This window comes from Euprymna scolopes, chromosome 28 (assembly GCF_053919585.1).
Source record: "Euprymna scolopes isolate OS-2025 chromosome 28, ASM5391958v1, whole genome shotgun sequence".
Taxonomy (NCBI): Eukaryota; Metazoa; Mollusca; class Cephalopoda; order Sepiida; family Sepiolidae; genus Euprymna; species Euprymna scolopes.
In genome coordinates, this window is record NC_136509.1 from 98,027,593 (window position 1) to 98,041,597 (window position 14,005).

General features: G+C 35.0%; 1 protein-coding gene across 2 annotated transcripts in view; it reads left to right on the forward strand.

Annotated features, from left to right (window-relative positions):
* Positions 1-14,005, forward strand: part of LOC145249744 (polyphosphoinositide phosphatase-like) — an 84,597-nt gene that overhangs the window by 67,513 nt on the left and 3,079 nt on the right. For both annotated transcript variants that reach the window (XM_080111656.1, XM_080111657.1), the window contains exons 19-22: positions 4,767-4,911; positions 7,133-7,213; positions 10,623-10,797; positions 12,267-12,346. In XM_080111656.1, the coding sequence (XP_079967782.1) occupies positions 4,767-4,911; positions 7,133-7,213; positions 10,623-10,797; positions 12,267-12,346 (481 nt within the window). The remainder of the gene's footprint in view (positions 1-4,766; positions 4,912-7,132; positions 7,214-10,622; positions 10,798-12,266; positions 12,347-14,005) is intronic.

Sequence of the window (14,005 nt, forward strand, 5' to 3'; positions counted from 1 at the left end):
TTGTTCACGTCTGCAATCAATCAACTCTTTTTGTTGTTAATCAACAACGTAGTTGGGTTTTTTCCAAATGGCTACTATCACTTTGAATAGTTCTGCAATTTTAAATTTAAATTTAAAAAAAGTCAGGTTATACATCAACAAGGTTGTACATCAAATCCGTTTCCAATGCTGCTGGAAAAATGGTGGAATCGTTCTACTGCTGTAGTAGATATCTCACTGCTGATGCAATTCTCTACCTGTATAAGAGCCAAGTATGTCCACATCTGGGCAGGAATTGCTAGAAGACCTTATCCTGCCTTGACAGAGTTCAAACTAGACTTCGTAGCCTAGTGAGGGATGCCCTTTTCTTTTCCCTGCAACCTTTTTACCACAGAAGAGACGTTGCGAGCTTGTCTCTGCTTTATCTTTATTTTCATGGTAAGTGCTCATCTGAACTTCAAACACTCACGAAAAACACTCGTCTTTCCAAAACCACTATCAATAATTTCCCCCACTCTTTATCTGTGCCTAAACCTAAACGTAGATTCCATTAACAAAGTTTCTCTCTTAGAACTGCACGCCTGTGGAACTCTGTTCTGTTTGTCTGCTTTCCAGCTGACTACAATATGGTCATGTTCAAGTCCAATGTGAACAAGTTCTTGATGAGTCATCCCCTTAAGTAATCCAATTTACTAAATTTACATTACTAAAGATTACTAAATGTTCCCTTTGACCACTGTACACTCAGTAACATTTACCCTCGAGTGGCCTCTAGGCCTTGATAAATGATGACTCCTTTGTAAAAAAAATAAAATAAAAAATTATCAATCTTCATCTAAAAAATTCAAAAACATATCATACTCGCATTGAAGATAACTAATTTTTTGTACATTTTTTAAAGTTAAGGTAGGCAACTCATATCATATTATTCAATTTAAAATGAGTTAAAACACTTGCTGATTGTGATTATTTAAAAAATGTTTCATGTTAGCAACTGTGTGGGCCTAATTATTTTTAATAATAATGAAATCGTAGGGTTAACATAAACTGGTACCATCCCAAGTAATCAAAAGGTCAAGGAGGGTGGAAAGACCGAGGATAGAAAGTACCAACCAAACCTCCACAGGATGAGTGTAAAGAACACTGGGACCTTGGAGAGGCTTCCTGCCCCTCAAATTCCAGTGAAGACCAATGGTTGCTATCAATGAGAAATCAATGCTAAATGGACGGCTGTTGTAATAAAGCAAACTAATTTGCAAAAGTTATCAAAAGAGATAGTGAATACTGGAAATCTGGGTCGATCCTCAGACCTTTATTATTCTTGATATTCATAAATGACCTCCCTGATAAAATTGTTTCAGAGATGGGTATATTTACTGATAACACCACCCTCTATAAAAGGCACGAGGGAAAAACAAATGAACACATATCTAAGGAAATGGCAGAAACACTAGAGGATGACCTCCAATCTGTAGCGGAATGGGGACAAAAATGGATGTCACATTTAATGCTGCCAAGACTAAACTTGTTTCCTTCAATAACTACAAGAAACCTTCTCTATCACTAATAGCAATGGCCAAGAACACATTACCTGAAAGTACTTCCTTCAAACTCCTCGGCCTAACGTTTACAGGGAACATGAACTGGAATAGATACATTGAGAGCATTGCCAATGCTGCTGCAAAGGAGGTGGGCTCTCTCTATCGTGCTAAAAATCTACTTACGCCTGAAAGTATCCTGTACCTGTATAAGGCCACCATTCGCCCATGTATGGAGTACTGTTGTCACATTTGGACTGGTGCATCTGCTGCTTGTCTCTCACTCCTGGACAGGGTTCAAAAGAGAGTCGCCAACCTGATAGGTCCTGAGCTGTTATCTAAGCTTCAACCTCTGTCCCATCAATGAAATTTTGCATCCCTCTGCCTGTTCTACAAGTACTTTAATGGTGAATGTTCTGACGAACTGCAAACACTTGTACCTCCCCGACGTAACTACCTCCGACAAGCAACGAAGTCCCACCCCTTTAAAGTAGAGATCCCTAGGTGTAAGAAAGCTTTTTACTCCAATAGTTTCTTCCCCAGAACTGCTAGACTTTGGAACTACTTTCTGGGATTCTGCTTTCCCAACTATACTGATATCCAGAAGTTCAAGTGTAATGTGAACAAACATCTTGCTACTCATCTCCCTTCATAATGCCCCTGCAAATTATGTCCCGGATAGTAGCCCCCTACTTCAAAGTAGGGGGCTACTTGTTTGGGGTGAAAATTGATTAAAAATATAAATAAATAATAATAAAAAAAAGATTTGTTGTCACTCAAACTCCAAGGAATATCACAGGTTGTTCTCAATGAAGATTCTTTGATGATAGCCTGTGTGAAAAGTCCTAGTGAATAATAACTAGTGGTAGCTGTAGAAATTCGACATCGGCATTTTATATATGTAATATATTGCTGCTAGCCATTCTGTGGACGTTCAGCATCAGTGGAAACTTGATGATATTATTGTAGTCCTTTTGTTAAAACTGTAAAAGTATTTATCTAAGTTATCTGTCTATAATTATAGCGTAATAAACATAAGTAGTGGAAATTTTGTCAAATTAAGTATAAAACTATTTTTTTAATTGTTGCCGGGTTTAATTTTTAGAGATGATTGGTCGGATTATGTGACTTTTTTTTTTTTTTTTTTTTTTTTGACACAGGCATCAACACATTATCAAGGCCAAGAGGCCACTCGAGGATAAGGGTTAGAGAGTGTACAGTAGAAATTAGACAATATAGTAATCAATTCGGTAAATTTGTTAACTTATATGGAACGGCTCATCAAGAACTTGTTTACGTTAGACTTGAAGACAAACATATTGTAGTCAGCCAGAAAGCAGGAAAACGGAAGACAATTCCACAGGCGTGCAGTTCTAAGAAAGAACCTTTGTTCATGGAATCTACGTTTAGGTTTAGGCACAGATAAAGAGTGGGGGGAATTATTGATAGTGTTTTCAGCTAGACGAGTGTTTCTTGTGAAAGTTTGGCAAGGATTGAAGCTCAGTCGAACACTTTCCATGAAAATAGCGATACATCAGAGACAAACTTGCAACATCCCTTCTATGAGATAGAGGTTGCAGGGAAGAGAAAAGGACATCTCTTACGATGTTCCTTCCTCATATCTTTTGCAAATTTCGCAATTTATATGTTTGGCAGTGTTCTTAAATATGTTTTGCACAGAAATTTATCTGATAAATATTGGAAATCAAAAAAAAAAAAAAATCTGATCTTAAAAATAGTTTTTCTCTTTTATAGATAAAAAGAATAATTTTTACAAGAGAATATTTTACATTAGACCGGCAAAGGGAGATAATAAAATTCGAGCAAATAATTTCTTCTTAAAAAAACATTTATTTTAATCTAGAGATATAGCTTAGTGGTAGAGCATTCGACTACAGATTGAATATCCTGTTTAAGCCCTTGTGTACCTCACCATTTTATTTAAATTAATGAGTTCAATTTACAATAAAAGAAGACGTATGATTTAAGATCACCACAAATCATTTCTTCGTTTGCATATTTTGAAATTAAACATTAATCAGAAGTGACTTTTCCAGGGAGTGTAGGGCACAATCACGTTGACACACCGGTTCTCGCCAGATCACCGAAGTTAAGCAACATTGAGCCTGGCGAGTACCAGATGGGTGACCATTTGAGAAGGCTAGGCACTGTATGTACCTTCTGGGAAGTTTGGGCGTGGGGCCAGCACCCTCACCCTGTAAAAAGAATTCCTCTCTATAAAAACATCTACAAAAGTTGTAGATGGCCTATGCCCCTCCAAGGCAGTCATCGTTAAGCCCAAATATCAGCTGACATGATATTGTAAACAAACACAGACGGAATTTAATGAATGACATTATCATTATTATTTAAAAAAATTTTTAATTTGCTTTTGCGAATTAGTTCACCAGGCAAATTATTCCTTGTAATATATAATATTCAATAGAGGCTTGATTCTATAATATCAGGTTGTTGCATGGGTTCTCGCCGTTTCATAAAAATTTTGTGCCAAAACATGTTTTGATATTCGGCAAAATGTTATATATCCTTAGAAAGCACGTATTCGGTTCTACAAGATAATGGTCATCGTTTTTTGCTCGTATTATTTTTTATCATTTTTCAGAATCATCAAATGGATTGTCAAGTAGATAAAAAATCACATTTTCGACACCTTCTTTGTGCCTTTAATCAAGGTCAAAAAGCGAGTGAAGTGACCAAGGATATTTGTGCCATATAGGGAGAAAACGCTATAGCTGAGAGAACTGTTTGAGGTTGGTTTACTAAATTCAAACATGGTAATTTTGACCTCAGTGACTCTCCTCGTTCCAGAAGACCAATCAAGATAGACGAAGACCAACTCAGGGTTCTATTGAAAGAAGATGGTTATCAGACATGTAGATAATTGGGTGAAAAGATGAAGTGTGATTTTGCGACAATTTAACGCCATCTTCAGTCGATGGGATTCACACAAAAACTTGGAGCTAGAGTCCCACACAAACTTACTTTTGCTGTTAAAATTTTTTGATTTACCTAAAAGAAAAAAATGGCGGGAACTTATGCGACAACCTAATAATAAATACACAATCTGCACAAATTAGAATATTGTGTTTAAGCATATTGTATGACCGAGCAACGCCAGGCTGCCAGCTAGTAACATCTTATATTTTTTTTTTTTTGTAATGATTTTATTTAATTATATTATTCTGTATTTTTTCTATTTCATATCGTGACCCGCCTATCCCGTGACAGCAATAAAAGGCAAGGATGGTGAAGTAAAGATAAGCAAAAAGAAAGCCACGGATGAATGTGTAGACGAGTTCTACGAATACTATCGCCCTTACGAACTAACATTCCTTGACGACTTGTTCAGCTTTTCTCTGACACATTCAATAAGGTAAGACTTTGTTTTATTGTAGACTAGTAGACCGCCCGGTGTTGCCCAGTCATAAAATATGCATAAATATTATGTGTTAATGAATGCAGAAATCAATACATGTGCATGCGAGTATTATGCTTTTTTTTTTTTTTTTTTTTATAAAAAGTTCTCTTCTTGTAAGTAAAGTAAAAAAAAAAGATCAAAACGAAGACCTAAAAACAGTAAGTCGAGTACGATAACCATTAGGCCAGCTTGACACAATCTCAAAGGTGTTTTCAAACCTACTTATACTTATCATTAAACCATTAAAATTTGCTTCATGCCATGTGAACCATTCATGCATGCGCATTTGTGAAACGGCAAATAGTTAAAATCTGACGATCCCCCACGTACCAATTTTTCAATTTTTATCCCTTAGCAGCCCTTTTTTTTTCTGGATGAAAACTGATTAAAAAGTTTTCCATATGTCTGAATATCCTATATATCAAATTTCAAGTCTGTAGATTCAAAATTCGTGAAGTATATAGGTTGAGTAGTGTCCTCCTTACACACACATTCTCACTTTTATAGATGTATAGATAGGCCAGCTGTACTGGTCCCTGGCATTTCCCAGGATGAGGTAAAGTCAGTTTTTCATTTTTATTTGTTTGTACATTTTTTTAAACTTATATAGAAAAAAAAATAAAAGTCTTGTTGTTACTTTATGTTCTTGGCCCAGTCGGTGGGGCATTAGAATACGCCGACTGCCCCCCTGCAAAGGGTAAAAGTCCCTCAATGGGGGTCCTGGATATGACCTTAAACTATAACCAGTGGTGAGGCCCCAGCTTGTGGGCTTTGGGGAGTGTGGAGCCACCCTTTAATTGCCATTGCTCCCAGGTCCACTCTGACCCGGACTGGTAGTACCTGTTAGGGTCCCAACTATGGGTTAAATAGAAACCGACTTGAAAACAACAAATATATTCTCTTAAAAAAATTTTTTCTTCAAAATCTTTGGATTCGGCATTAAATAACCCGAAAAGGGTTGATATGCCGTAAAACAAAAACAACCGACAACCAACTTTATGTTCTTCAATTAAAAATTGATGATTTTGATAACTTTATGGAAACACGTTCCACAGAAATATTGTAAAACAACCACAAAGATGTAACATTGCAGTGATCAGACATGGCAATGAAGCTTGGCGGAAGGTGTGAGACCCATTACATTAGTGCACCAGACAAGATGCTGCAACAATATTCCATGCATGGGCGAATGCAGAGATATACGATGCTCGCATGTGAGAGAAGCTTTCTAATCAAATAAAGACAGCACACCTTCTTTGCAGCAAACTTGGCAGTATCTTCTATATATTTGTTCCAGTTCATATTGCATGTAAATGTTAGTCCAAAGAGTTTTTATGTTACACTCTCAGGCAACTTCTAATTTAAAAACGAGTGACATTGTTGTAGTTGGCCTTCATCGCTTGTCCAAATGAGGTGAGCCGCCATTTCTTTATCATAATGTATGACCTTTCAATGTTCTCATTGTTTGCTCCTATAAACAGTAAAATATTTTTTGATGAACATAATGAGTTTTTTTTTTTTTTTTTTTTGGCAATTTTATAAGTTCAAAATCGCAGCAACTATTGATCAGAATTTAACAAATGAAGGCTCATTGGAAAGGTAATGACCTGGATTGTCTAATGGGCAATGTGAAATTTGCCCGTAAGGTCGCATATTAAGGGGAGCATCCATCATCCAGAGTCTATTTTTGGCATTTTTTTCAGCCATAAAATGTTTCAATCATAGTCATTTATTTTCCTAGTTTTGCATATGAATTACAAAATATCTGATATTTCCCAAAGGCAAACATGATTCCAAATATTTCTCATATGTTATATCTCCCCTCTTTGGTTTTCATACATAAAGTAAATTTCACAGTGTATAAGGATTATTTGATACTGGAGATATTCATAATCGTACCCTATTTCCAAAAGCGGGGAAATGTATGAGAAATATTTGGAATCAAGTCTCCCCTTGCTGTTATTTCAGATCATTTGAAACCATAGCAGCAAGTTTTAGTCTCCCCTCATCAAGACCAGAGGTTTGGGGGAAAAATATATATATATATATATATATATATATATATATATATATAATCACAGGTTTCCATACCAGTTGATTGTTAGATAATTTTATTCTGAAGTATATATATGGTTTTCTCTATTGAACTAATTTTTGTCACTTTTGTTCTTGCTAGGAATGTGATGCCTAAGCATGCAACGGATTATAGTCCGTTCTCTCAGAGACTAAACCTTGATCGGCCTTTAGAAGATCCTGGGTAAGTATGTAATATGGCCATTACACACAAACTGTGTTCGTTACGGCTCAAATTGTCCTTTTGACCACTGTACATTCTTTAACCCTTATCCTTGAGTGGCCTTAAGGCCTTGATAAGTGGTGATTCCTTTGTAAAAAAAAAAAAAAAAAAAAAAAAAAAAAGAAAAACTCTCTCGGACCCCTATGCTGTCTGGAACCATTGAAAAGGAACAACAAAGCAAAAATAAAGAAACTCCGACTCAGCTTTTCCTTCTGCTTTAGCAAAAGGCATTTATTGCTGTTACTTTCCAAACAATATCTGCTTCTTGTTTTTTCTAACTGTTCATTTTGTCTGCCAGGAGATTAACAAAACCCTGTTGTCTCGACACCAGCTTAAAAGTCTCTTGGTGCCACTGCGAGGCCACAGCATTCATCTTGCCCAGCACGCGTTTTCTATCTACTCCTCACCACGTGGTGCATTTTTTCCCTTTTTTTTTTTTTTTTTTTTTTCTTTTCTGACACAAGCCCACTTACTCTTGCCAATTTGCATACGTACTCAAAATGGCTGCTGCTGCTAATATCTTTGCCAACCCGCTATCCTACAGCTCCTGCTGCCATTTCCCACACGCTCTCTGTTACAAATATATTTTTCTGACATGACCATTATTAAAAACTAGCACGACCCATGGAAATTCCACAAAATGAGAAATATATTTAATTAACAAATATGATTTCGATAAAGCTGATATTTTTCTGGATGGTGCAAAAAAAATTAGTTTAGAAAACCCAATAACATGCATAAAATATGAGTTCATTAATCATGAGTTTATGAAAATAATGTTCGCTGTGTTTGAAATATAAACTAACCCAACTGAAATAAATTAATAAATACTAATAAATACTCAGAAAGTAATATTGTGCTACATAGTTCAATACAAATAATAAAATCACATTGTAAGTGAACAATCTTTAATTTACTTCTCATGGAATATGAGGAGTAAAGGATAAAATAATGGAAGCGTGAGTTTTACTTTTGCCTGTCTCTTGTTGCTGTAGAATGGTATGGCCATGTTGAAAGAATAGATGAGAGTTCTTGAGTTAGTAAATGTAGGACAGTTGAGGTAGAAGGTCCAGTTCACAGAGGAAAATTAAGTAAAACATGAACTTAAAAATGGACATGAAAGGAAGAGAGATAAAAAAAAAAAACCTGCCCCGAGATAGGTTACTTTAGAAATCAGTTTTACTATTGTCCAAGATTTCCCCCTGTACTAAAAAACAAGAGTAAAAAAGATCTATATGATGTACGTACCCATGACAAAGCTAAAATAGCATATTCCAAACATCACATTTATCAATCAAGTAGTTTTATTTTTAAATAAGAAAATCAAATTTTATGAGTATCAAAGGAGTTACTATGTGAAAAAAAAAATCAGAAAAAACAAGGATGGTAATTCAACAATAATTCATACTTATAGATTTATGTCGTAATGCCTACGAATTCCCATTAATCATTAGAAATGATTTTCTTTATAAAAATAAAACTACTTGATAAATTTACGCCGGCGCATTTGGAAAAGGCATGCTCCCAAACCGAACCCGTATCTGAGGCAGTGATTGAGGCTGAAGGCAACTACATTGAATAGATGTCAGCTCTACAACATAATCGAATTACCTGAATTGATTTTTTTCAATAAAAGTTTTAAAATAAAGCTGCAGTGTTATTTTCTTTAGGGTGAAAACTTTATCGTTCCATCTTGTAGAGTTTTTGGTGGGTAGCTAGTGTGTATTAGTAGTGTCGAACTTTAACAGTTTTGCAGACAAAAAGATTCCTTCTTATGTGGACACAAAAGATTATGTGCGGGAATTCTAAAATAGCTAGTATGTTTTGTTGAGTGATTCCAATTTCTGACCGGTTGCTCGCAGAATGTGGCTCCATTTGATTGGTCAGTTTCTATCGCCAGTGTCTATAAGTAGAAACTTCCAATTTTCTTTAATCATACCCTCTTACTATTTACCCCATTAATTATGGTAGGATGAGTCTCTTTGCTGCTGCAGTTGCTTGGAGACTTTGGCAGAAAAGTACCAGTCAGGAATCCATTCTTGGCAGTTTGCCCGACAGGTGTGGAGCCAGGAACTAATCCAGTACCTGTTGGACTGAAGTATGCTGTCTGGGTATCACCCAGAAGGTCCATCCTCCCAGGCCTTACCATCCGGCTTTTAGGTGGGGTAAGTTCATTGCTTGCTGTCTGAGTCGCTCCTTCCAGGTAATACTGATTGGGAATGCTCAGACAATTTTTGCTAAGTGAGAGTATCCCTCCTTTAGGCGAGCTTGACATCCCACTTTTTCGCTCTTGTGTCACATAGTGCTGTGGTGAGCAGCATTTAAATATAAAACATATTGCAACATCTTTCTATTAATTCTTTCTACAAGGATATGTACTGGAAGATTGCTGTCCTTAAGCGAAAGTGTTTCTGTGGATCGATCTGGATTCGAACTTGCCACACCCAGGTTGTCAGTCTATGTTGTTAGCCACCGATTCAGTTAAGAGAGGGGGGGGGGGCTTCTTGTAGCATCCGAATTAATAAACTTTTTTTAAAGCATTGCTGGTAAATAAATATGGAGGAGTATTAGAAAACTATAGTACTGTAGGAAACTGTCAGTTGAATTAAGACTTCTGCCATCTTGATTATCTCAAACAGTGTGTATATATATATATATATATACATATTTGTTTGGCTGTGGAAATTATTATATATATACTGTTTGAAATATGGTTGATATATACAGGGTGATCCAAAAAAAAACAAAAGCTAAATGGAGGCCATCTAGAACATATGCTGTACCTATTTACAATGCCTCCCCACGGGACAGAGTTAGACACCAGGGTCGTTTTTTAACGTGGAGAAAAGGTACAAAAATAAAAATTGTCTCAGTCGTGAAGGATTTCTCCTCCACCGAAAGAGAACAAGAAATGGAAGTGCAGCATCTGAAGAACAGGGCAAAGACCCTAGTGTTTTGATGTGATGTTTTGAATATAATAGACTAGTTATGACCAAAGTTTCATTTCATTCGGACAAAACACAAAGAAACGGGGCCTAATTAGAGTTGGGGCCCGTTTGGGGGGGGGGGGTCACCCTATGTGTGTGTGTATATATATATATATATATATATATATATATATATATAATGTAAGAGAAAAGTAGTTTGCTTGAAGCATTGCTGGTAAATAAATATGGAGGTGCACAAGAAGGATAATTCGGGGAATCAGGTATTGAATTGATGTCTTGTAGGGTTTTTTTATGTTCGTATATCTATTTATATTCCAAAAACAATCGCAAAAACAAAAATAAATATGGATTGTTTGAAATAACTGTGATGGTGCAAATTAATATCTTGTTTCTAACAAAAAAAAAAAAAATCTACTTTCCAGTAACGGACTTGATACTGCCACAACTTCCAAGCAAGAGTCTGCAAATTCAAATATGATGAATTTAGAAGAGAGTGCAAGTAGCAGCGAGAACGATGAAATCGAAGGAGACGTGGACCTCTCAGATAGTTCCATCTCGGATAATTCTACTCTTTGCAACAAACTCATTTCTTTCAAGGTATGTGGTCTTCGAAGTCCTTCAATCTAAAATAAAAAGCAATATGCATTAGTGTGTGCGTATATATATATATATGTGTGTGTGTATATATATATATGTGTGTGTGTGTGTGTGTGTATATATATGTGTGTGTGTGTGTATATATATATATATATATAATGAATAAATGATAAGTCTATATTCCAATTTTCATGATGTTGACCATCTTACAATTTATTCCTTTAATGCAGTTGACACTTACAGTTCTTGACAGTATCTGTTTCTTTTGTCATTGATTTATTATATGCTCTGTAATTACATTGAGCTTCTTAAAAAAGGATTTGGTATATATGAAATGGAAATATAAGTGAATAAAGAATATTTCCATAGAAATAAATATATATATATATTGTATTTTGTGTACAGAAAGATTTTGGATTTTCCTTTTAATTGAGCACTCTGCTGGATTTCTTTTTCCCAAAAAAAAGCTAATATATATATATATATACACACGTTTTATTTTTTATTACTGTATTTTTCTGTTAAGTCTGAGGAAGCTACAGATGGCCAAAAAAACGGCCGGGTAGCTGAAACAATAATGTAACTTAACAGAAAGATACGGTAATAAAAAAAAAAATAAAACGCATATTTGATCTACAACAGTATTGAGCACTTCAGTTTTTATTAATTACCATTTCCACTATATATATATATATATATATATATATATATGAGAGATAGATAGATGGATATATAGATAGTAATGATATGTAGTAATAAATAATAAGAACGAAAATCTCTATTATTATATAAAAGGAACTTTGTGAGTTCATTCCTTATGGACTCGAAAACAGCTGGGCTGATTTGTTAGAAATTTCTTCACAAAGGTACGTTATGTGCCTCTTAGATAAGTTTCATATCAGAATGTCTTCAATAAGTATCGATAATCAAAATAATCCGATGAAGGAACGCGCGATTTTGACCAGAGTTTCCACCTTACACGGCTGAACATCACAAGTTTTATTACACAAGCCGAAAGGCTAAACATATAAAAAATCAACAGTAGGTTCTTTGATATGGCAGAGGCGCATTAGAAATGAATGTTTCCGTTTAGAGCATGATTCAAGTATGGTACTTGACTTTTATATTTTAAACTTTAATGTGACCGAGTCCACAATATATTTTATAGTCAACGGTGCAATGTAATGTAAACTACGATGTATTGTAGACTGTGTCCGTGCGGGGAGGCCTGTGAACTTCCTTCAGGTGTACGGAAATGGGTTCCCAACTAGAGTAGGCAATCAATCTATTTGATTGAAAGATGGTTGATTTCACAGATTTTGATGACAACAAAAATATGGGAATTTGAAGCATTCATTGATCATGATTCAATCCCGGGCAACGTCGGGTCTCCCTGCTAGTAATAAAAGTTGACTTTGAATTATTTGATTTCTTGTTTGTAATTATCTTTCTTTTTTTTTCTTTCTTAGGATATATTTCCTACGACGCAATCGATATATGACTTCACTATCAATCAGCCTTCCAAACGAGGAATGCGGATGTATGAGAGGTAAATATCTTTTATTCCTTTGCCCTGAAGTAATCGGTTAAATGCTGAATATAAGTGTCTGTGTGTTTGTATGTCCAATTAAAAGTAAGTAAAAAAAAAACTACAAAACAAACAACCACAAAGTTGGTATATTCTTGATCAGCGTTATAAAAAGTAGTTGTTTGTTTTTTCTCTTTTTTTTTTTTCAATTTTCTTTTTTTTTTCTTTCGATTTTCTTATTTTTTTAGCTGAGCATGATGGTGGGGCATCTTCATTCACTTACTATCTCATACATTCCAATCAAGAGTCCTTTTAAAAATTCAAACCGTCTCTTTAAATGCAATTCTTTGAATCTCTTTTGCATCTTTGAATCTCTTTTGCAATTGATTCACTGGGTATATTTGCTTGAGAGTTTTTGAAATTCTTTTTCATAAGTCCAGTTGCTCCTATTATTTTTTTACCTGTATGTCCAGATAAAAGTAAAAAAAAAAAAAACTACAAAACAAAGATCCACAAAGTTGATTTGGCATTACCCTGGATGAATAATATCTAAAATTTAGACAAAATTCATTCATTCATTATTCGGAGGGTCAACTGGGCTGGGGTTCGTCTGGGGTAGGTGGGGTCACTGTTATTATGTACTAATTTGGAAAGAAAACGCAGACTGATACCACAAGGAATCTCTTCTATAAGTCTTAATTGTCTGTGTGTTTATGTGTCTGTGTGTCCACTAAAAACTTTTGTCATCCGCATCAAACTGACATGAACCTGGTACTGTTAGAAAGAGCGGTCTCTCAGACATAAAATATTGAAAAATTAGAAAAATTCATCAATTCATGTAGAAATGTTGTTTTGTTTGAAGGTAAAAATTTTGGATTGTTTGTTAATCGTGTCTGTACAAACAGTCGATTTATTGTTTCATTTTAAAAAGCTAAATTTGCAATATAACATTGATGTCCAATCTATAGCGTGTTCGTTTATAAACTTTTGCAAGTTTGCACCCAGTGTGCAACTTTTTTTGTCTTTTAATAACGTTTTCTTTCTTCTATCTTTTACAAGTCTCATCTTTTTTATGTGCAGCATTTTTTTTTTCTTTTCATAACACGATAAGATGGCACCCAAGTCTCGCTTTTTTTTTTTTTTTTTTTGTTTTTTTTTTTTTTTGTTTTTTTTTAATTGGCCCTGTTATAATATATATGAAATTAAAATATCATATTTAACTGTATTTTATGGCTGGGCAACACTGAGACCCCCATCCCCCCCACCCCGCATGTCTATTATATAAAAGGCAAAATGCATGTTAGCATTTGTATGTCTTCCAAAAACTTTCGACACATGCAACGACAAAATTGAATTGGTGTCATTAAAAAGATCGATCTCTTGGATGACAAATATAAAAAAATTAGCCAAAAAGATTAATTCTACTGGACCGTGTTTTGATAGGAGGGGTCAGTTTTTAAGTTGACATATTTGCAAAATCATGTGTCTGCTGATCTCGATGTACGTATAAAAAAACGTTATTTCGAAGGCCTGTGACATCACAAGTTGCGTAGGTAAGACGACTAAAGTATTTGCTTTTTTCACTTCCTTTTCCTCTTAGTGTTACAGGTTCGAGCCTGGCTACCGCGGCTAATTTTTGGGGGGCTTGGTTGCTGGATACTTTTATGATAATATGATATA